This window comes from Pseudorasbora parva, chromosome 13 (genome assembly GCF_024679245.1).
Source record: "Pseudorasbora parva isolate DD20220531a chromosome 13, ASM2467924v1, whole genome shotgun sequence".
NCBI lineage: Eukaryota > Metazoa > Chordata > Actinopteri > Cypriniformes > Gobionidae > Pseudorasbora > Pseudorasbora parva.
The window spans coordinates 24288997-24314544 of NC_090184.1; the positions used below are offsets into that span (position 1 = coordinate 24288997).

Consider the following 25548-nt stretch of genomic DNA (forward strand, 5'->3'; position numbering starts at 1 on the left):
TGATGTCACTTTTTACAGGCCCAGTCCACATCCTGTTGACGGACACTGTCGTATTAGCAAAGACCCCACCCTGAGCGACTTGTACACAGTCTGCCATTTTCTCCAGGCTGGAGCAGCTGTAGCGGCAATGATTTCTCATAAGCGATTGAGGTTTTTTGTGTTTTGTTGTTGGATGCAGGAGTGAAAATAACAGTCTCCATGACATCAGAGCCGCTGAAAACTAAGTTCATTAGTTTTATTTTTAAAGAGAACGCCCCCCATGAATTGTTTATGTCTGCGCAAATCATCATACACTGCTTTGGGAATGAATTTTAATACAAAGTGAAAATACCAAACACAGGTTTTGCAAAAAAAGTTGTTACTCAAGGATGGATCACTATTAACTGTTGGTGATCTAGCTTACAGTCTCCAGAGTTATACTGAATATGGCAGTAATAAAGGTGAGAGCATGCACTTCATTACAGTTCATCCGAGTTGATTTACAGATATAAAAGTTTTACCAGTTTATTAAGGACCACCCGAACAGGCATATAAAGGTCTATATATTGGTTTACTGTTAATTGTAACTAGTGTATGTGTACTTCGCTATATGTTGATGATAATGCAAGGAGAGAGAGTTTATATGGATAATATTTTAATGCTGAGCTCACATGCATGTTTTATTAAGCTCTTACAGTGATTTTCTGGAGTGAAACGGAGGCTTCGTATTTAAGTACAATAAACGTCAAAAACTCGTTTTATGACCAAAACGTTTTGGCTATCATTCGGACAAGCTTGTACTAAAAGCAAAAAGACAACATAAGTTATAATTAAAGGGGAACTTCAGCGCTGGGAAGATGAATCTGTATTTAAAATGGGTCATTAATGTAGTAGAAATGTGAAATTATTTTTGAATTTGGTGCCTTCTAGACTGAGAAAAGACAGAAAATGTATTTTTGTCTCATGGGGATGAAAGACTACAATTCCCAGAATGCTTCGCTGCCCTATGAGGCCATTCCCAAAGCCACCGCGACTGGATTACAGTGACTGAGTTCAGAAAGTACAATTAAATACTGTGTCTGTTCAATATAACACCCGTTTCACACATACTCCGTCTGTAGTGCGTTGCGTGTGCGTTGCAGGATCCGCACGCCCTGTTGTGTTTTCACACATGCTGCGTTTGCAGTCCGCAACTGATCCGCTGTTACATACCACAAACACAGCATTTATTCATTATTTTTTATTTAAAATCCAAAAGTTATTACTGAACATGGCTTGTCAGAATTGCAATTCTCTTTGTTTACTCTTTTGATAGAAGTCAGGTTAACGAAGGCTACTAGCCTACATTTAAACAACATTTTCTCAATTCATTAATTCATATTTATATACTTTAGATTTAGCTCACACAAGAGGCAAAACATTTATTCATAGGTTATAGCCTAAATCACAAACATTTAAAACTTACAATAGTCTATTCAAAAACAGCCAACTCTCGTCTTTTCTTTCGTTTTTAAACCCTTTTAAAAGAAATCCTGCAGGTCAAAAAGAACTTTGCTTTTTACCTCTAAGAAAGTACGAGTGATATCCATTATGGCCATCCATTTTTTACCTAAATGCCAGGTAAGGTGTCGTTTTGTTGCTTTACTTGAGAAAAGAAGCCATGTGTTGACTTTGAAACAAGAGTATATTTTAAATGATATGCATCTGTGGTGAAATTACTAGATTTTTGCGCCAGTACATGTTTATTTTAATGCGAACAATGTTCTTTCACTTTAATGCAGCAGCGCAGCAAAAAATAGACTCTGTACGAAAACGATCGCTACACTGCTGCAGACGCAACGCACCTGGAATGGTCTGACGGACCGCATCCGCGGGCAGTGTGAAAGCTGTCATCCGTTAACATGGGTACTGAAAAAAATACGCATCGCACACGCACTGCAGACGGAGTATGTGTGAAACGGGCGTAACGATCGAGTCGCCGCGTGAGTCTCACAGCACTAACTCAGATTAGGAGTCAGATTACATTTAATGTCATAAATGAGCTGATGAGCTCTCGTGATGAGAGCTGAGGTAATCGCGACCACATTCGTGGCAAACATTCACAACGCGTTTCAGTTCATGCCTTTGGAAGCTTAACTTTCATAGAAATTAATTTGAGAAGTTAAAACACTTACATTGCTCAGCATCCGTTTAAATTAATGCCTGTAGCTGCCAGCTGTGCTGTAAGTGTGATCTCCCATTCCCCATGCGCGAGTTGAAAACATGTGGAAATGGCTCCCTCTGCTGGCTGTAGTCTTTAGCTTCTGGGCAAACATTCCAAAGATGACGCCAATATCGTCAATTTGCGTCACGAGAGGAATTTTTCCAGAAATAAAATACATAAATCTCTAGTCTCAGGGGCATATAAGAGGGGGGAGCACGATCATTTCAATATACTCCAGGGTTTCTACTGATACAAAGCCACATGCTAATCGCTGAAGTAACCCTTTAAATAAAATATACATGTTCTATCTCCATTCAGCATATAATCACAGTTTCTGACATTATAGTGCATCCTGACTCCTGACACCAAAGAATGAGCTCTTGGAACTTCGCTAGTAGTTAATATAATTATATTAATAATACTTAGATAGTATATCAACATATTGTGTCACAATATAATCACAATAAAAAATACAACAGTATGTACCTTGGATAGTGACATAATATAGTGTGTATTGTTCACCCAAAAATTAAAATTACTGTGAGAAAAAAATCTCACAGAGAAAAAAGTGTACAGCGGAGTTTTAGTGCCAGTAACATAACTACTATAACGTTGAATATAATGTATAATAAAGTAAAGGGGAATTTTTGTGGGTATTCTGATAATACCTAATGTCTTATGTTCCCAGTAAAAACTGGTCTACATATATCTAGTCAGTGACAGAGTGCAAGCATATTCATCTAAAATAATTCTGTATTTTCTGCTTCTGAATTATGAATATTTTTTATTCTGGTGCTATTATTGCCCTGTGCATTGGGATACCAGCACCAAGTTCGAGCCTATTCATTTAATCCCCAATGTAATACCAAATTTAGCATTTTAATCAACAGTACAGTTTTAAGTATCCCAATAATATATCAAATCGTGAAATGAGGGTATCGTTACACCCCTACTAGAATTCATGCTTACTATATTTTGAAACGCTGCCTGTATGTTTACTCATTACATTGAATGAACGTTATAATTTAGTTGAAATTCATTAGGACTCTATTATAGTACAGTAACGTTTCAGAGAACCGTTAGCTAGAAACAGTAACGTTAGTTATTTTTTTTCAAACAAATGAAATCTGACAAATACCATATACCGATTGCCATGACCCAACAGGGTTTTGGCTGTACAGTTCGAGAAATAACAACCATCCCTACAAACGTGACACGTTTCACAACAGCCGGGGCAACAAAATCTGGATAAACACATAAATATGACCAATTTGACATCCACTTTCATCACTGCAGTCCCATGTTTGTCACGGCATGGTTGTGAGTTTACAGGCTAACCGCTAATGCTAACAGGATGTGCTACTTTAACAGGATGCGAGAGGAAATAAATGTCCCATTTATTACCTTTGCTCCCTACTTTCGGTCTGTATAAGCGCCCGTCAGGGTAGATGATCTTCTTGGTAGTGTTCGAGGGTAGATAACAAAGGGTATTCCGGAGTTTTAGTAGTGACATCGTTTCTGAGAGGTAGATAGCCGTTTCATGCTACACTGACGGCTGCCCACGGCAAATACAGCGCGACTGACAGACAGTAGACAAACACACAGTAGATCATCAGATCACCACACACTCACTCTACGCCCGCCTACCACATGTGTTTCAATATCACAGCTGTGCAGCATGAATTATTCATTTTGTTAGCAGAAAACAACCAGCTTTTGTTTTAAAAATTAAAATAAATGTGATTACAACAAATTTGTACTGATAATATTAAATTATATTCCAAAGCTAACTGTATTGACGTGTCATACTAATTCATAAATCTGCAGTAGTAGCAGCCTAAAATTATGAGTTATGTACACAGATATGAAGCTAAGATATGTGCTGTTCCAATGCCCCGTCTTTCATCTGTACTACTAAGACTTATTTCTCCTTAATTTGCCAGTCATTTAGGCTACTTTGTGTTTTATGAGTCTTTGCAGTCAAGCATGAATCATTCCTGCAACTGAAGATCAGCATTAGCCATAATACACTTTGACATCATTGAAACAAAGCATACACCAGTTCACTTAAGTTTATAGATATGTTTTTTTTTTAAATCCTTTTTATGCAGTCCAAAGAACACAAAACGAGTTTAAGTCAGACAAAAAAGGCAGACAATTCTTTCTAGGTTAGAAGCCTAAGTCTGAAAATGAAACTGATATGATAATAAAAGTATTAATTGAAACTTTCAATTAATAATAATTTTTTTTTTCTGTTAAAACAAATAGCCACTAAAAGGAGGTTCAAAAGTTTGGAGTCAGGATTTTTTTTTTTTTTTTTTTTTTTTTATACAATAAAGTAATATTATTACAATAAACTTAATTTCTTAAAATAAATTCAAAGTTTTATTCAGCAATTGTTGCAGTAAATTGTTCAAAAGTGACAGTAAAGACTTTTATAGTTTATATTTCAATTAATTTATAGAATGAATTTTTTTTTTCATCAAAGCACATACCTAAAAAAAAATATCATGGTTTCTACAAAAAATATTGAGCAGCACAACAGTTTTCAATACTTACAATAATAATAAATGTTTCTTGAGCCCAAAATGACCTGATTTCTGATCATGTGACACTCAAGACTAAAGTAATGGCTTTGCCATCAAAATAATTACTTAAATTATTTGGTAAAATAACAATATATGCATTTATATGAAGCAATTTTGCAATTATGTTACCAATGTCTAAATACAAATTTAAACCCTGACTTGTATGATTTAGTCATTTAGCACCAAATACTAAATATAAAAAAAAGCTAAATATAAAACTGAAAAATAAACAAAAATATGGGATTTGCAGTTATCATTTTAACCAATTTCATGTTTATTATTCATCTACTTTGTACAGAATCACATTATGACCACACTTGAGCAGGTCTGCCATACAAGTGTTGCATTGTGCAGTTTGAGTATTGTCCAGTAAAAATAATAAACGAAGACTATCGTTTCACAATAGTGCTCCAGAAGAGGACGGAATGCTGAACGCAAACCACTGTGTCCTAACGTCTTCTGGGGAGTAATGCTATCTCTTTTTGAGGAACGTTTAATGTACTTGGCCATCGGTCATATAAACACACAGAACAGTCAACGGCTCTGTGGAAACAAGAGGATGAAGGAGTTTATTGTGATCCATCTCCTTAATCCACACACTCTGCAATACTTCCATATACAGAACATTTGCTCATCATGGAGGATGGGTTGTAAAATGCCAGCCAGGAATATCTTCATCAGTACAGTGTCTAATGTACCAAATAAAAGAGAGAAAAACTACATGGCTATAGTTGAGTTGTAATTCCACTAGGACTTTGATAAAGGAAGTGCAGATTCCAGAACATACAATGGAATATGAACAAAGAAAGGCAATGATATTCAACACAATTACAGGAATGTCTCGTTTTCCCTTACTCTAAAGGAAATACACAAGCGTAAAGACTCTGTCATACAATAACTAAAGGTAATCTATAAAGGAAAATAAGTCATAAACAAATCAACATGCCTGCATGTTACATGACGTTTTGTTCTGAACAACATAATACAGATATATGCATATTAGCCAAGATAAACTAAACAATTTACATAAACACATAACAGGGCAAGGTATTGGCACTGTTCAGGATCGCAAAGTGCTTGCAAGTTTTATGAACAGCTAAAGAAAAAAAAAAACATCCTAAAACATTAAACAAGAAAGATTTACAGTGTTTGAATTAAGTTAATTTTTGCTCAATAATAGAAGTGTAGTAGCAGTGGTATTGTTCTGATGGAGAACTTCTATATCCATTTTAATATACAGTATTATGTCTATCAGTTACGGTTAAGAATGTATGCATAACGTGCAACGCCTTATATGATATACAGATTTAAAACTAGCTTTACGGTTTTGTTTTCTAAGTTATGTGATGTTTCCATTTAGAAAATAACTGAAGTGTTCTAGTCCTAGTTCTAGTCTAGAACTAGTCTAGTTCTAGTGAGTTCTAGTCCTATAATATCATGTGATATTACCCATGTGTACTGTATTATTTTAATATAGGCTCAGTAATCCACTATTAAGTGGATTTATGTAAAATAAAACAGAGAAATGTTTTCATAAAACAAACGTAATGTATTTTCTTGGAAATCTTGGGAATGGTAGAAACTGTGCCATACTGTATATTTTCTGTTTGGTCATGAACCATTAAGACCGCTACTATGTTGACCATAGTCACACATTGGTTAAAGAATCTCACATTTGAATTCTCTGCGTTGTGTTTTATCCATCAGAAAAGGGCCATATAAATGTGTTCCTGCTCATGATTTGCGTGTTCAGATGTTCCGTAGCCCTCGCCATGGGAAGACATAAATCATAGGTGAGCAAAATGTCAGATCAAATAAAACGGTCATGGAAAACTGGAATTTGTCATTCTTTATAAACCCACAGTGCTGAAAGGAACAAGACAAAACGCAAGAAAAACATTCACCATCCAACGACTTACTACGAGAAGCTTGGCACTCACCATTCAGTCAGAAATGTTACAATGGGTGACAGTGAAAATAAACAACATCACCTGCATGTTGAATGTAATTCTAAGTGCTTGTAACAGTGAGTCTGTGGGAAGATATCAGACTGGCTTGTCATTCTTCACTGTAAACTCTCCAGAAATATCAACAGAATGCTACTGATGCAGTTGGGAATTCACTCCGCTTGAAAGATTTCAGTAGGTTGTTGGTGCCCTCCATTGGTCACATGCTGAATCACTTTATTCCCAGGGCATTTCACACCATAATGCACCTGAGCTTCTTTTCAAACCTCTGTGGAGAAGAGCATACTCTGACGTTTACTATCTGGAGTAGGGATAGTCTCCAACTGCAGGAAGTACAGTAATACCTGGACCTATAGAGATGAAGAGGAACAACTTGACCAACAGATCCAACCAATACAACAGTACATGACTCATTTACATGCTTTCAGACCTCAGGACATTTAAAACCAAAATTTAGTCTGTTACATGTGTTACCTGAGACATAACCTCAAGAGACCAGCTGTCACTCATAGAGATGGGCTGTGTGGGATTGGCTGGAATTTTACTGTCCTTCTCAGAGGGGCGAAGGAGGGTTGGGCCGAACACTGTGGCGAGATTGTGGAAGGACATCTTGTTGAAGCTCTCATTCTCAGCCACCCTGAGGAAAACAAATAAGAACGTCTCAGTCATCACGTAGGTCTAAAACAAATCTGACTTTTGGAAATGATTCACAAAACACAAGTAATACTAGATCTGAAGAAAATGTGAATGGTTTTGTCTATCCATAAAAAAGTTGGCAACACACAAAAAAGTAAACTTTTGGCCATGATTTAGCCGGCTGAGACAAATTTTGTAAATCCACAAAGATTCCTCTGATACTAGGCCAAAATCTGAAGTCTTTGATTGCTAGTTTGACAAATGTTCGCTGACGGTCGATTAAGGTCCACTGTGATCACATTTTACCTCAGACGAAATTATGGCATTGTCAGAAGTTTTCTTGAATTGTGACTACTCCTACCTACGACAACTGTCAAATCAAACACCAATAGGAGCGCAGAACCTGATGATGCAATTATTAAGACCACAACAAGCTACCACATGCTCCACACATACATGTTGTCATTTTTTTCCAGTTTTCTTTTTTTAAGTAAAGCTATAATCAAAATTCTGTCATCACAACTTGGCATGGTAATTGATATGGCAATGCTAATGTATTTGGTCTTGGTGGAATAGATCTACTACAGACTGCTAACAGGAACACTACTGGTATTCGTTTGAATGTTGAGTCGCAGTTAATTGGCCGCTGATGCAACAGCATCCAATCAGCTGCGCTGTATAGATGACAATGTGATCGCTACCAAATGAGTTAAGGACCTATCAGCCCGCGTCATCTTAAGGTTCGTGCCAATACTAGTTAATTTACAGTAGAGATTGTTTTTGTTTGCTATCCATCATTTATATTAAGCATGTAAAGGCAGCTCGGTCACCATATGTGTCACAAATTGATGATGTAAAAGCCCGGATGAGTCTTCTTGCATGTGTCCCTTTTTAATATGCCATTATTGCCGTAAAGTCTGACATTAATGACAACTGAGATCCTACAGTGTGACATGGCTTACAGTGCAGATCATATTTGTACAGTCTGACAAACAACAGCTGTTAAGGACTTGAAGACAAAAAATGTTTTCATTTAATTTATTCACACAGTTTAATATGTCCTTCTGCTTATTAAAGACTGGTATAAATTATGAGATTAATTGTGATTTTTCTATGCTGTTAACAGCCCTAATTTGCATATAGTTTTGTAAAAAAAAAAAAAAAGGTAGTTCTGTCAAATCAATTAATCATGATTAATCGCATCTCACATTACATTTTGTGTTTACATATTATGTGTGTGCTTTCTGTGTATAATAAGTATATTTGAATACACACACGCATGTATATATTGAAGATATATTTGCATGTATATACTGTATGTATGTATGTATGTATATACTGTATGTATGTATATATCAAATGGGTATGGACAAATATGCATGCTTTATGCAAATGTACGTTTATTATTAGTGAAACCATACTCAGAGCATGAAGACTAGACATGCATTAACGGTCACAGATGTTTTTCAAAGTACTTGTTTATGTCTCTTAAGCCTAAGCTTAAAAATTCAGAATAAGCAGTGATTTCTCTCATTTTATGAATATAAATAAAGGGAGTTTTTACACTGGCAGTTTAATTCAGAACAGGGCACTGTTCATATGAAAAATTGGTAATGTGAAAGCTGTGATGCGGACCTGTGAGCGCACCAGTAACACACCATACCTGGAGGAGGCCCATATTCCACGAGTAGGAATATAGTGTGGCCCCTTTAAGAGTTTCAGCGCATTCCCAAATGAACTGCCGGTATTTAATGTGTGTGTGTGTGTGTGTGTGCCGAACTGTGCCCTGTGCCGCGATTCACGCAAACAGTGTGAGAAACACGGACTTGGGAGCACTCTTGTTCAGAAAAGTAACCTGTGTATTCGTTTTAGCTGATTGTAATGTATTTAGTTCTAATAATGTATACATGTACTGTAAGCGGTGATGGTGATGATTTACCCGAGCGAGAGTGAGCTTGTGTATCACGCTCAGACTGCAGAGAATGTGCTCGGTGAAAAACACACTTTTCTTCCGACCTGGAGTCTAATAAAAGTTAAGCAGAAAATATGGTAGTTTATGTAGGCTTTAACTGCACTTGTTTCAGATTAATGTTATTGTTAACCCTTTTCTTTCTCTATTATTGTTTGTTGCTGCATCCTTTCCGTCTATGGCTCATCTCAATTTCTCCAACTACGGGCAATGGATCAAAAAGAAAATGCACAATGTTAATCGTGCGTTAATAAAATGAGTTCCGTTAAAATGAATTTGCGTTAACGCGTAAACAAAAACATTTATGTTAGATGCGATTAATTACAATTAATCGATTTGACAGCACTCAAAAACTGTGTTTTAAGTGATTTCTATGATATTTTGGTTCCTAAATTGAGATCAGGATTTCACAAGCACCAGTTCAAATCTGTATATTTTCCCTTAGGAATCATATTATTGAAATATGACTGATGAGACAATCTTCACCTCTTGAGATGGTCCAGCAGAAACAGGAAGGTCAGCAGGTTAGGTTCGGGCAGTGAGAGTAACAAGTTCAGCATACAGCTTTCCTTTGCCACACTGTCTGACAGCGCTGAGGGAAATTCAAAAAGCAAGAATACATTTTTGGGAGTTGTTTTATATAAGCTATTAATCATAATCATTTATAAATAACTCTTAACTTACCAATTCCTTCAGTGAAATTTGCATAGAGTTCATCGGTGAAGAGGGGCTCAGGAAGCTCTCTAAAGTAAAGCTTCAGAGTTCCAGCAATGGCATTCACGTCCATCTCACTCATCATAACTGAAACGTCTTTATTGTCTGTTAAGTCACAAAACATACAAATGTATATAATATTAAATATCTAAAATAATATATTTGATATTTTTATTTAATTTTATTCTTATATTTTATGCTATTGTACTCACTGGCATCAAACGCAGCTTTCAGGGCCTGGATGTCTGTGGCCACTCCAGAGACACGATAGATGCCCACTTCCTCCATCCCTCTGCGCTCAATCTCCTCTATACACTGTCTCACAATGAGAGGCACTTTGGAGTGCTCCCGTCTGAGGGGAACAAACACACACAAGTCAACAATGAGCATTTGGAAAATATATTTCAGTTGATCTTTAAAGCTGTAAATTCTATGACCACAGGAAATTCTGGGAATCTTTTGGCACATTTCTGGGATGTAAAAAAAACGCATATTCAAAGAGCTTGTTTATTTGTTCACTGTGAAAGGAAAAGTTACTTTGTGGTATCAACATTCTTACAGCCTATATTTAAACCTACATCTGCATTATCCTGACAGATCATTCCAGTATCCCAAAATCAACATCATAATGAGACCACCTGGGAAAATTAACATTTTGTCCAGCATAAATCCCTCCCAAAACTGTCATGTTTTTTTTTCTTTCTTTTTTCTAAACAACTATTATTATAGTGCAATATTTCACTCTTATGCATTGCTGTTAAACTATAAAAATGCATATCTGAGAGTCTAATTCCTAAATCCACAGTCCTGTTTTTATTGCAGTCCTCTGAGGGAAGCCCTTGGCAAACCCTTGCCTTTAATAATAATTTCTTCCTGTTTCTCAGGAAGTCCATAATGGGGTTGCTTTCTGTTTTCCTTTCTGCTTCTGACGAAGACCACCTTTCCTCAGCTTTATTAAAAGGAAGTGTTCCCCCTTCTTATTTTTTATGAGCCCTCATTTGAGTCAGGTGGGTCTATGAAAACACACCGAGAAGGGTCCCTGTGTCCTCTAAATTACGGGAAACATGGCTGACATCTGACTGGTGTTGCTCTTGGAGTGAGAGATGTGTGGGTGAAACGTGACAGCTTTTATTATTGAATCACGATTGACTTTTACAATACAATATAACTTTATTAATCCTTAAAGGCGCACTCGCTAGCCGTTTTGGCAGTCAGCTTGGTCTTAAACTGACATCTTGTGGTGTGGATGCAGCATTACTCAAAAACAAAAGTTTTCAGTAATGAAATTACACAAAAGTAGGGTAAGTAGTATTGGCTGGTCATTTGATCACAACATGGCAGGCCCGATGAGATCCACTTTTTTGGCTACTGATATGACTGGAATAGTCTAATATGAGTGGACAATTAAAACATTTTTTTAAAATATGAAAATAACTTTTTTTTATATGGGGAAAACAATATTATATCTCTTATGCTATTCGTAATGTATTTATATCAGTCGTACACTAGATAGATTGATTGGTAGGTTGACTCACTTAGTGACAGCCCCGATTTTGACCCCAAACACTCCGGACTGTTTCCTGGAGGGCATCCTCTTCAGACTGAACTCTCTGCTGGTAAACCGCATAGACAGCTTGACCTCAATCTGGAAAGAGTGATGAATGTGCACAACTTTTAAAACATCTCACTGATGAGAACAAAAGAGCTCTGTGCTCAATCTCACCTATCAAATAATCAAGAATTAAATCACTGTAAGCTGTGGCTATCAGCTTAATATCAAGCCACATGGCCAAGATAATCCATCATTGCTTTATACAGGAAGATATACAGTCAAATTAAAATTTATTCAGACACTCTCAACATTTTCTCACATTATGACAGTAACATTATCACACTATCATTATTTAGAAACAGTAATAAAATATGAAAAGAACTCAGAGTTTAAACTGTCAGAACAAATTCATTTTGATAATGTCAGATAACTTTGATAGAAAGGTATGTATTAGATTACAATCATCCAATCAGCTGTTAAATGGAAGTCCACAGTTAGATAATACCAATTTAAGTTAACCAATTACCAAACAATGCTTAATTTTGTTCAGTCTGTGGTGTAAAAGGTCTCATTAGCAATTAAAGAACACAACTTAAGCTAAATATAATCAGGTCAAAGTGTCTGAATAATTTTGGTCCCAAATGTTTACCAATTTTACTGGTAGTCCACTGTATTAAGACATTTTGGGTATAATATGTCACAGAGTATTTTATTTTGCTATCCTCACTTACTTACTTAATTACCCACTAGTACAAAATTATATCTGGTGTCTGAATAATTTTTTGTTTGACTCTATATATGGACACATACACGGTATATATATATATATATATATATATATATATATATATATATATACATTCATATATATACATATACATTCATATATATATACATATACATACATACATACATACATACACACATACAGTGGGCAAAAAAGTATTTAGTCATCCAGCAATTGTGCAAGTTAATAATAATAATTAATTACATTTATATAGCACTTTTTTAGACACCCAAAGTTATCCCACTTAAAAAGATGAGAGGCCTGTAATTTTCATCATAGGTACACTTCAACTATGGGAGACAGAAAGAAGAAAAAAATCCAGAAAATCACATGATTTTTAAGATCATGATTTTATTTTTAATCATGAAATCACGATTTGTCTGATTTTTAAAGAATTGATTTGCAAATTATGGTGGAAAATAAGTCTTTGGTCAATAACAATATAATTAATACTTAATACTTGGTTATTAACCCTTTGTTGGCAATGACAAAGGTCAGACGTTTTCTGTAAGTCACCACAAGGTTTTTACACACTATTGCTGGTAGTTTGGCCCATTCCTCCATGTAGAGCTCCTCTAGAGCAGTGATGTTTTGGGGCTGTTGCTGGGCAACACAGATTTTAAACTCCCTCCTAAGATTTTCTATGGGTTGGATATCTGGAGACTGGATGGGCCACTCCAGGACCCTGAAATGCTTTTTACGAAGCCACTCCTTCATTGCACGGGTGGTGTGGGATCATTGTCATGCTGAAAGACCATGCCACGTTTCATCTTCAATACCCTTACTGATGGAAGGAGGTTTTTACTCAAAATCTCACGATACATGTCCCCATTTCGTTCTTTTCTTTACATGGATCAGTCACCCTGGTCCCTTTGCAGAAAAACAGCCCCAAAGCATGATGTTTCCACCCCCGGGCTTCACAGTAGGTATGGTGCAACTCAGCAGTCTTTCTCCTTCAAACACGACAAGTTGAGTTTTTACCAAAAAGTTATATTTTGGTTTCATCTGACCATATGACATTCTCCCAGTCCTCTTCTGGATTTTCTAAATGCACTCTAGAAAATTTTAAATGGGCCATGTACTGGCACTGCTGGATTTGAGTCCCTGGCGGTGTAGTGTTACTGATGGTAACCTTTGTTACTTTAGTCCCATCTCTCTGCAGGTCATCCACTAGGTCCCCCAGTGTGGTTCTGGGATTTTTGCTCACCGTTCTTGGGATTATTTTGACCCCACAGGGTGAGATCTTGCATGGAGCCCGAGAACAAGGGAGATCAGTGGTCTTGTATGTCTTCCATTTTCTAATATTTGCTCCCACAGTTGATTTCTTCACACCAAGCTGCTTACCTATTGCAGATTCAGTTTTCCCAGCCTGTTGCAGGTCTACAATTTCGTTTCTAGTGTCCTTTGACAGCTCTTTGGTCTTGACCATAGTGGAGTTTGGGGTCTGACTGTTTAAGGTTGTAGATAGGTGTCTTTTATACTGATAACGAGTTCAAACAGGTGACATTAATACAGGTAATGAGTGGAGGAAAGAGGAGCCTCTTAAAGAAGAAGTCACAGGTCTATGAGAGCCAGAAATCTTGCTTTTTTGTAGGTGACTAAACACTTATTTTCCACCATAATTTGCAAATAAATTCTTTAAAAATTAGACAATGTGATTTTCTGTAGAAATTTTTTTTCCCTCATCCTGTCTCTTAGTTGAAGTGTACCTATGATGAAAATTACAGGCCTCATCTTTTTAAGTAGGAGAACCTGCACAACTGGTAGCTGACTAAATACATTTTTGCCCAACTATATATATATATATATATATATATATATATATATATATATATATATATATATATATATATATATATATATATATATATATATATATATATAAAAATATATATTATATATATATATACACACACACACACACACACACACACACACACACACACACACACACACACACACACACACACACACACACACACACACAATATTTTTAACTTTCTATTCGTCAAAGAAACTTGAATAAATATATCATGATTTTCACCGAAATATTAAGCAGCACAACTATTTTCAAGATTATCTTGGCCAGAAAATCAGCGTATTAGAATGATTTCTTAAAGATCATGTGACACTGAGTAATGATGCTGTAAATTCAGCTTTGCCATCACAAAAATAAACTACATTTTGAAATATACCTTTTTTTTTATTGTAATAATATTTTACAATTGTACTTTTTCTGTATTTCTATCAAATAAACGCAAACGTGAGATTAATTTACAAAAACATTTAACAAATCTTTTAGAACCAACTTTTGAACAGTAGTGTTTTTGAAAAGAGTTGAAACTAGAAAATAGTGTTAATATTTTGGCAAATTAAATCTACTGAAATGTGTCTGTTATACAGCTTTAGGGAATAATAAATACAATAACTATTTCTACACAATCTAATTTAAATATCTTTAAAAATATGCAAAAGAGACAAGTAATAACCACGTTATGCATTACATATGGTTATATCGTCATATATTTCAGTTTTCTGCAATGGCACAGCAACATCAATTATATATCATCTATATATATCTTCCCAGATATATATAGATGATCTTAACGTGTACTGGCCTATTTAAATGTAAATGGACTATTGAGCATTTAATAAAGTGATTGCTCCTATTATTAGTAAAGGTGTTATTATTTTGCAGGATGAGCCACACTGACCCCATTCATGCTGATTACTGTCCTCTGCCAGTCTTTACCCTGCAGTGATTGAGGATCCAGCTGTGAAAATAGGGACAAATGTCAATCAAGAGGATAATCCTTATCTGAGTGTGACCCAAACGCAGAGTCACCTGCTAAAAATGGCAGCTCAGTGAAGACGATACTGGAAAGCATCTACATTTTGCAAAAATAAATAAATAAATAAACAAATCAGCTGAGCCAGGATGAATGAAGATAGCTGCTGAGGCACAATGCATGCAATTCATACAGATCAATGCACAATACTCTTTCAACTAACCAGCAAGGTCCTTTAACTAACAGAAATGCAAAACAAATAGAATTTTATGATCCAAGCAGTTTCCCTTCTTTAATATGTCCATCTTCCGTAGGTTTTAAACCCAGTATTACATAATGTCCACATAGTCGGTTGTCAATCCACTGTCTCTAATGACAGGATGTCAGTTTGTATTTACTGTGGTCTGATAGGTAATGCGACAACATAATTTACTAGCTTGAAGCCAAAGGAAAGACCTGTATTGATTGGTTGGTTTTACTCATGCCAACAAATCTGATTTATCTAATATGAGAGGCGACTGGTACACTAGAACATGCTGGAATGACAGCAACAATCAATGTCATATTCTGTACACAGATGATCAGGGAACATCCAGTGTGTTCAGACAGGACTCACTGCATTTTTCATCATAATACACAAGTACACACTGATTCATAAATCATTCATGAGTACATACAGATTCCATTATTAATAATAAAAAGAAATGTTTAGTGAGCAGCAAATCAGTGTATTAGAACTGAAGACTAGAGTCTTTTGAAAAAATAAAGCATCATGCTCCAACAACGGCCTTCAGCCGTGACTTGAGCTGCAGAAGACGCTGTGATTTTAACAACAGTATAGCAGAAACAAGATGAGCAGCAAAATATATACTTCAGCTAAAACACTGCAGAAAATAAGAATGCAGCAAGAACAATTACTTGCTGACTCTGACCGTTTAACCAAACCAGGTGTGTGACAATGCATGGCACCTTTAGATGTTTTGTTTTTTGTCCATAAATTTAGAATTATGAATAAATATATTAAAAGTATAAGTATTTCATAATAAACAATTATATAATTTGGAACATTATTTAGAGATGTCAAGGGAAGTTTTACTAGTTAACATTGCTTTGTCTTCATGATGAGAGTTTTGATGATTAACTTATGTTGTTTATTTTTAGTAGTTTATTTTTTTTATTTAATTACATAAAAATGGTCCACACATTTCTTAAGAGGTTAACTCTGCACCCCCAGTAGGTTTTCTTAATCCCAATGTTTCTATGTGCCATACACACACGTGTGTCTAAATATATATATAAATAAACAAAATGGCTTTATAAAACATCTGTTCTAACTTCTTTATATTCAATATCCAGTTGGGTGGGCAACTGGATATCCAGTTTGACCAAAACATGCTCTTTTAGGGCCCAAGATTTTCATTTGATTCTCTTTGATGACTTTTGAGTGTTTAGAATTTTTTATTTTACAAAGTACTACGGCTGCCCCCATGGAAATGTATAACTGTTAAAATAAAGTACTGTCCGGACCGTCGCTAGGAAGGAAATATAGAGGCTGGACCTCTTGGGACTTTCATTGAATAGCCATGTATCTTATGTTAACTAACTACATTTGAACCCTCAGCAGACTCTTGCTGACCCCTGGAGGTATGAAAGTCTCATGTATTCATTCTCAAGCCTTAATAGTTTTCAAATCACAATTTCTGTTGTATAGTTTAACCAAAACAATAAACACCCTTCCGTTTTACTAATACCATGAAATACAAACTGATCATAAAATCCACATCAAACACTTCGCCATCCCCTAACCGAATTCTTAATAATATCGGACGTACTTTATATTAGGTGGCCTTAACTACTATGTACTAACATTTTAATTAATCATTTGATGCACTTATTGTGTACATACATGTTTTTACATTGTATTTACATTTAAAAAAATACCTGCATGTAATAACGTCTGTAATTAATTTCTGTAGTTACATTTGTAATTACACAGTTGGCACTTCCCTTACACCTAACCCTACCCTTAAACTGACTCACACCACCACACGTTCCTAACTTTACCCATATCCCAATATCAGCAAAGGTGTTTTGCAATACAATTTGAAGACAGTAAGTACATTGTACTTATTTTTTGATGTAAGTACATAGTACTTAAGGCCACCTAATATAAATTGGGGCCATAAAATCCATCACAAAGCAAGATAATGAACAGAGTTTCTCATTTCCAGAATTCCCCACACAAGGAGGCGAGGGTCTCGTTACCTTCTGCCTGAGAAGCGTGCTGCGAACTCTACCCCAGAGTCGAGCCCCAGTGCTGGGACCTCTTCTGAGGCCAGTATCCACCTCCTCGTCCTCCTCCTGTTTCTCCTCTTCCTCTTCTGCACAGCTGCTAATCAACTCTTCCTTCATCTGTTTACTGCTCACAGCCTTCATTCTACCATAATTCTCTTCACCATTCTCGATCTGGTCCTTATTGCTCATCTCGTTCGGGTTCCCCAGATGAAGCTACTGTTATTGACAAGAAGCAGCAGGATGTAGGATAACGAATCCCTCCCCGCTCACAGAAGCTCAGTCAAATTCAGATCTTCTAACACAACGGCCGGCTTGAGTTCCATGTCATCCTGAAGCAGTGTGTCAAAACTGTAAAACTGTATTACTGCTCTCATGCTGGTCTGGATGAACCTGTTGTTGTGAACGTCTTGTCTGATATATTCTTGAGCACACACACGCGCGCACACACACACACAGAGCTCCCCTGACAGAGCCGTTCCACAGATGGAGCGCTGGGATTAACTACTGAATCTCCACCCACCCTGATGATTATGGCCCAGTGTGGCAGCTTACCTACCGACAATGTATTCAAGACAATTTCAAGTGTTCTGCTTGGTGTTTTTTTTTTTGGTTACAGCACTGAAATGTGGCGCTTCCAAAGTTTAGGACAATAAACGTTTTGGACAATATTATGTTCTTGTAATCTCTATGTATTCAGTTGTAACAATCATGTGAGAAGAAACCAAAGATTATAACTCTATACAAACAGGTATAAAGGATATTGCCGGGAGTGTTTGAAGGGAATAACTGAGGAGAATACGGTCTGTGGCCACAAAGGAAATGCATATGGTTGCCGTGGCAACACAGGATCATGTGATTAAGACAAAAGCTTTAATTTGCCGACGCAGACTCTCACTCCTCCCATCCATAATGTCACACCTTCCCCTTTGAGACTCTGTCAGCGTGTCATGTCCCACTTTCTCTCTGGAGCGCTTCCAAAGAACTTTGATCCATAGTACAGTCCCTCTAATCCTTGTCTAGCATAACACCTAAGCATTTCCCCAAGGCTGCCCCTCTGCTATGTTCCCTGGTGACACGACCACACCACCGCATATGGCAAGATTATCTACCTGAACAACTTACCGGCTTTGTTCTGTTCATTGCATCAGGCAATAAAAATGTAAATGCTTAGTCACTATGTGTAAGCAGATTATACACTGCTTTGTTTTATCCTGGGATGTATGACTAATCGATAAAATCGCTAATGAAAATAATCAACACAGTTTCTTTGCTGATTACTTGGATTTGTGCACAGAGAAACAATTACATCAGTTACATCACTTTACAGTAGAGAAAACCCAGTTCTATGGGGGAAAATGCTTAGTTTCATGTTTTAATTTATTTAATTTTGTTCTTTTTATTTAAATGGGTTATGAGTTGAGATATTTTTGATATATAAAAGGTCATGGTAATATAAGATTATCCTGTAAGTTTTAGAGCTGAAAAGCTTTTATAGACACCAGGCCCAGAAAACAATCGTGCGCTTCATCCTGACGTCATCCACCTCATGACGTCTCTATACGACAATTCACCATGACGTCACAACAGTAATAAACGTTCTTCCGGGTGGCAAAAGCCGAAGCGTTCCTATGGCAACGCTAGTATTCAGACATAGTTAACATGATTATTGAGGGACCAATTAATTAATTCAGGAGATAGCAATACATGAAATGCCTAACCTTGGTCTAGTAGATGTAGTGCTAGTCTAATACCACAATTTTTAAATGAGCTTCAGCCTACCATTGAGTAGTTATTTTAGTGACTGTTGCTGTTTGAATTACAATATGTTAGGCTATCGTAGATAGTCTATTTCCCTGTTCTCTGCTTTTCAACAAATCCTTTGCACACATTTTTTCTTTATTTTTTGTATCTGAAGCTATAGCAGCAACATTGAAAGTTCCGGTGTCTGTGTTTAACACGAAACCTTGTGTGATTGCGGCCGGCTCGCGGTGCAGTCATGCTGTTTCCCAGCTGATTTGATGCAATGATCCACTTTAATGACTCGTGGCATCTGCAATATCTCACAAACTCCCGATGTTAAAATATGTTATATTTATAATTTTATATGGAACTAATCACTACACCTGTTAGCAGTCATGTAAACATCCATTATTGATATAAAATAGCCGAAATCACATGAACAATCACACAAAAACCTTATTCCATAGTTATCGTGTGTTTATTAGCTTCTTAGTTCACACGTAGAAATTTAGAATTGGCCCGTTCGAGCCAGAATGAGGAAATGTCCGAGACAGTAGGAGAGAGGTCTGCGCTTTAACTCTTTATCGAATAATTCCGTGAGAAATGAATAGAAATGGTATTCTGTATGACGAAATATTTTGCAAACGTGATATGTCAATATTTCTCCAAATATGAGGACTTTTAAACTAAGAGCTAAACTAAAGCTGTTCTTTGCGATCTCTGTGAACACAAATGAGCCAGTGAAGACGAGAGAATAAAGTGCGTCTGATAATCTATTCAAAATATCGTTCATAACGGATCGATAATAATGCACTCCTGACATAAATTAAGAATTGAATGTCACTGCAACCCAGTTTTATCATAAACAGTGTTCAAATATCAAAGCTGGAGTCTTTAATCTTTCTGATGATACTGAGTTTGTCCAGATAATGTGTGATGAGCAGTGAATGTTGAACAATAGTAATCTGAGGCCGTATGATCTTTGAATCGTAAGGGGTTAAAAGAGATCTAAAGTTTACTAATATTAGTCTCGAAATTCCCCAGCTCTAATTATGCTCTGCTATGATTTTGTAGATGGACCATTTTGAGAATACTTCTCTGTAGCGCCACTTTTGACGACGTCCACTCGCTTTAGCCTCCTCACCCACAGGTTTTGCTGCATATATTTACTTCTTTCTGAATGAAATCGATAAAATCCTACACCTTTTCCTGTATATCTGATGGCACAACCCCAAACACAACACGTTTTCGTCATAGTTTCAACTTTAAACAACAGCAATGTTCTTACTATTTACAGTAGCCGGCTGATCTCTTCAGTTTGTCAGTAGAAGCCGCTCGCGTTCTGCCACCCGGAAGTATCTTAAGGCGATTGTTTACAAACATTCTGAAATGGTCTATAGAATAATAAACACATGTAATTCAGTAGCCCCGCCCACCGACTCATGGGATAACGCTAGCCAGCAGCAATAAACACGTCAAAGAAGATAGCAAGATATTGTGGAAGAACACAGTCGCTGCATAAGCTTCCTTTGGATCCTAATATTAGGAATGTGTGATACTTAATTTATTTTTTAATGAAGTTCTAGCTCATGTGGGGAAGGTTCCTATTTGTTTATGTGGCTGTGACAACAACGCACAACACATGCGTGCATATTGCCCGCGGCATTCTTGTCATTCCAGCAGTAGCAACGAGCGGAACTTCAGCGCTGCTGGCAGGACCATCGAGAAGAGCAGGACAGCCTTGAAGCCATCCACAGTTGATGATGCAATCCTTTTTCTGCATAAAACCTCGATTAGCCTAAACTTTGATGGATAGAGTAAATAGATCCCATGTTGCAGGAATCATACAGTTTGAGAAAAATGGTAAGAGTGACTTTCATTTCAATAAGCATTTCAATTGTCTTACGTTAATGTTTTGTTCTTTTAGCTTGGGCCATTTTTAGTATACCTTTGTTCATTTAATTTCAGTTGGCTATTTGAATGGGCTCTGTGTAATGTTTGATGCCCCATACAGGTGCTGATGCGCTTCTCTGTAAACATTTCAGAATGCCTTCCTACAGTTGCTTAATAAAAGCGGGCTTTCCACACAAACAAACGTAGCTACATGATGTGTCATTAGTATATGAGAATTTATTTTTGATTTTAACTGTCGGGCTCAGGTCGGGCTCCGACATAAATATCTTAATGCCTGTCGGGCTAGGGTCGGGTTCGGTTACTGCACTGTCGGATGCAGGCCGGGCTCGGACAGAAAAATGCGGCACAATCCGCACTCTACCACACGTGTGTGTGTTCGCGGTTATATCCACAGATCATGCGGGCCATGTAATGCAGAAATAATATTCCAATCAATCGCAGGTGGATGAGAAATAAATCATTGTGTTTGTTCAGTAAAATCATGTACATCATGTACATGTTTTTGAATGTAAAAACCACACGAACATCATTAGTTGACCTCAGACAACAGTATAAAAAAAGAAAAAAAAGCCAATTCATGACACCTTTAAAACTGGACATTAAATACAATGACAACTTTAAACTCAGTAAATAATTAATCAAAGATATTATCAACAAATTAATTTTTAAAAAATAGTTCCAGACCTAAAATGTATCGATACTACTGATACAAAAAATATACTATGAAAGAAATTCCCAAATCAAAACAATGAGCTCCCAGGCTGACCAAAGTGCTTTAGAGAAGAGCAAGAATAGCACTTAAAAATAAACCAGAAAAGAATAAAAAACCTATTTAAAAGTTTAACATATTATATCAGGGTAATCAGTACACCAACGAAAATAAAAAAGTTTTTAACAGGGATTTAAAAATAGACAAGGAAGGGGCCAGCCTAATCTCTAAAGGCAGGGTATTCCAAAGTCATGGCCCTGCCACCATAAATACATGCTCACCTCTACGTTTTAGTATAGCGCATATTAAGTGTTCAAAACAATACGCCATTAACCGTCTGGTGTTTGTTGGCGAGATCATCCCTGGGCTCTGTGATCACTGTGAGGAACCACTGCTGAACTTATATGAGCAGTTCATAATCTCAAAGCTCCCTAAAATATTCAAGTGTCATATAAAAGGTATCACTGCATGTAATGAGTGGACATACTGAGCAAGCATACCTGAATCTGTCCCTTGGCCATGATGCGATCCGTGTTCTCCCCATCATCTCTGCACTGTTTGACCTTACTGTAACACAGCAGTCTGAGGGTCTGAGAGCCCTCCAGCTCAATCTCAAACTCCTGTGGAAAGACGGTCCAACCTTCATTTAAATCATTCAACTTGCATTATAATATCTTTTCAGATTTTAAGATGGAGGGTCCAATTTCTTCTCAACTAAAAGTAACTGCAACATAATTACTAACACTTTATCTTGTCTTTCTAACACTATATAGGTTTCTTCATCATGTAATGTTTGGGAAGGTGACTATGTGCTGATGATGGGCTGCAGTTCTGACCTCATTCCAGTTTGGCTCTGTGGTGTCTCTGTACACACGAGTCTTTGCTTTATTCACAAAGTAGCCGAAAGAGTCCACCTCTAGCGTACAGTACAGATCTGAGGTGAGGGAGAGAACAGACAACAAGCTAGTTACATATAAAGCCATTTTAAATATAAAAACTAAATTATACTTTATATAGTATAATTTATGGAATAAAAAGCTTTATACAAAAATAAAAATATAATACCATGGAAATAAATTAGTCATCAAAAGCAGCTGTCTTGTATAACACTTTAATTAAAACAACTAAAAGAAGCAGTAAAAACAACAGTGAAACACTGAAATTAACACTATAAATGATACAGTATTTTTTAATATATATTTACACTACTTTTACAAAAGTTTAGAGTGGGTAAGATTTTTTTATGTGACCTCTGGAAGTCCCTTTTTCCTTTTTCCAAGACTTTGTTTGATCAAAAATGCAGTAAAAAAAAGTAAAATTAAAATTATATTTAAATTATAATTAAAATAACAAATTAAAATAACAAATATATATTTTTAAAGGTGCCCTAGAATGAAAAATTAAACTAACCTTGCCATAGTGAAATAATAAGAGTTCAGTACATGGATATCACATTCTGTGAGTCTCAAACACCATTGCCTCCTACTTCTTATGTAAACCCTGTGCATGAAAAACACCACAGAAAAATAGGCGAATCTCAATATAACACCAACTGTGACGCAATCGCTGGGATCATTAATATGTACGCCCCAACATTTGCATATGCCACCCCATGTTCAATGTCAGGGGGAACTGCGCAGCCGAATCATCGGGACTGCAGGTAAACAAGCGTCAAGCGAGGATAGCAAAAACGGCAGCTCATGGACACAAATGTCATGTTCCAGGCTGTGCAGGGGACGTGAGGACTTTTCATACCCTTCCGACAGATAAAAAATGTCAACAGTCATGGTTGATATTTATTAAAATCGGATACCGCAACAATTTAATTCAAAATCGTTAGTTTGCTCGGCCCATGTCACCGCAGACAGTTTTTCTAATCGGGGACAATATCAAGCAAGCTTCGCTCAGCATCTAAAACTGAAGAAAGGGGCAAATGCAACTATATTCCTGCAAGCAGTAAGTACTGATTTTATCCACTTATTGACTGTCTAAACAATTTCTGATTAAATTGAAAGTTTCTTAGGGAGACAACATTCTAGATAATGCAAGATGCTAGTACAGTAACAACAGGAAACTCCAAGTACCATACAAAACTAAATAGTGTGTCTAATGACAAAGGTTAATATTATTTTGTATAACAAAATACAACCGTAGATACGCATGTCATACAACATTAGTTAGTTGCTTATAGATGGTAAATGGTAAATGGACTGCATTTATATAGCGCTTTTAACAGACCCTATGGCCATCCAAAGCGCTTTACATCTTGCCTCACAAGATCTCTCACTCGATCCTTCTAGCTAACGTCACCCACTCCACCATATAAGTTAAAACGATATATTTATTTTGTAAAAAATATATATTTATATTTTTGAGAACTGAAGTATGATGTTTTTACATGCTTGTATTTAAGCGTGCATCACAGTCACTGCATAGCCTACATTGTGAATAACGTTATATAAACATGCAATATCGTTGACGAAAAAGTCTAAAATGTAGTAAAAAAAAAAAAAAAACGAACAAAAAGCACTGGTTTTGGTTTTGTCGGGGGGGGGGGGGGGGGGGAGCGTTCGAGTGTTCGTGCTTGCGGTTGCCAGATTTCAGTCATTTTAATCCCCCAATCAAAGCTTTTCTGTGAAAAGAACACGTATACTATCTGGTGTTTTACCTAAACGTGCAATCTGGAAACCATGTGCACGCAAGCTCTCTCGCTCTCGCACGGATGATCTGAAAACACCAATAAACAAGTAAGCTGCATTTTAGCAATCTCCATTTAAGATGTTTTGCTTAAAGTGTCATTCAGTCGGTCTGTGTTCTGTCAGGACGGTCAGGACTCAGGAGCTGCTTCACTAAACAACTGCACTTGCGTGAGCTTCTGAAATAAGCTAATCAGAGCAGAGCTCAACATTAATATTTATGACCCTTCCAAATAAGACAAAAACAGAGCATTACATCCTAGGGACAATTTATACAGTTGTAAATGGACCTGTAAAACTGTATCTGGATAAATTTTGGCCTTAAATAAGCAACATACCCTCTATGATATCAGATAGACACCAGAAATCAGAGAATAATTTGACATATTGCTTCAACTCATTCTAGGGCTCCTTTAATGAAATGCAATTCCTGTGATGGCAAAGCTGAATTATCTTCAGTGTCACATGATCATTCAGAAATCAATCTAATATGCTGATTTGGTGCTCAAGCTTAAAAGAATAGTGTTTATTTTTTTTAAATAGAAATCTTTCATAGAAATAACAAATGTCACTTATATATGTCTTGTACTTTGTTTTGTCCCCTTTGATCAATCTATGTTTCATTATAATCCTTAATACACTATATTATTTATTAAACATTGGATTCAAATAGTGCCTAAGAACAGCATTACATGGTAAAGCTACTGTAATACAGTCTCATGGCTTTTTCCTAAATTGACTGTAGCTTGTGAAGCTCTTTTGGATCTTATTCCATTTTTATATTGTTGTGATGGTTTATACAATCTACTCTGCATTAGGGAAGATTCTATTGGGGACAAAGGCTATAAGAAACATAGCAGAAACAATGAATGAGCGAGAAAAAGAGAGTTAGATTTAAGAAAGAACACTGCGTTCGCTGTTAATCCACCCATTCCACAGCTGTTCATAGAGAGAACTCTGCCCAACAACAGCAGGGAGCATGTCAGGTGTTTTCATGCATGTGCGCACAT

The 25548-nt window shown here is 36.5% G+C and overlaps 2 protein-coding genes across 4 annotated transcripts in view; both read right to left on the bottom strand.

Annotated features, from left to right (window-relative positions):
* Positions 1-3805, bottom strand: part of specc1la (sperm antigen with calponin homology and coiled-coil domains 1-like a) — a 51690-nt gene extending 47885 nt beyond the window's left edge. The window contains exon 1 of one of the 2 annotated variants that reach the window (XM_067413581.1): positions 3587-3805. The gene's annotated coding sequence lies outside the window, so the exon portion shown is untranslated. Of the gene's footprint in view, positions 1-2153; positions 2285-3586 lie in introns of those variants that run through there. The other variant, XM_067413582.1, reaches the window with a different exon arrangement.
* Positions 3806-5322: 1517 nt separating this feature from the next.
* si:dkey-91m11.5 (PH_BCR_vertebrate and RhoGAP_Bcr domain-containing protein) overlaps positions 5323-25548 on the bottom strand; it is a 61311-nt gene continuing 41085 nt past the window's right edge. For both annotated transcript variants that reach the window (XM_067413586.1, XM_067413587.1), the window contains 9 exons: positions 22679-22776; positions 22343-22462; positions 15110-15169; positions 11592-11701; positions 10269-10408; positions 10027-10161; positions 9829-9934; positions 7212-7374; positions 5323-7087 (listed from right to left, as the gene is read on the bottom strand). In XM_067413586.1, the coding sequence (XP_067269687.1) occupies positions 6998-7087; positions 7212-7374; positions 9829-9934; positions 10027-10161; positions 10269-10408; positions 11592-11701; positions 15110-15169; positions 22343-22462; positions 22679-22776 (1022 nt within the window). In that variant the 3' untranslated portion in view covers positions 5323-6997. The remainder of the gene's footprint in view (positions 7088-7211; positions 7375-9828; positions 9935-10026; positions 10162-10268; positions 10409-11591; positions 11702-15109; positions 15170-22342; positions 22463-22678; positions 22777-25548) is intronic.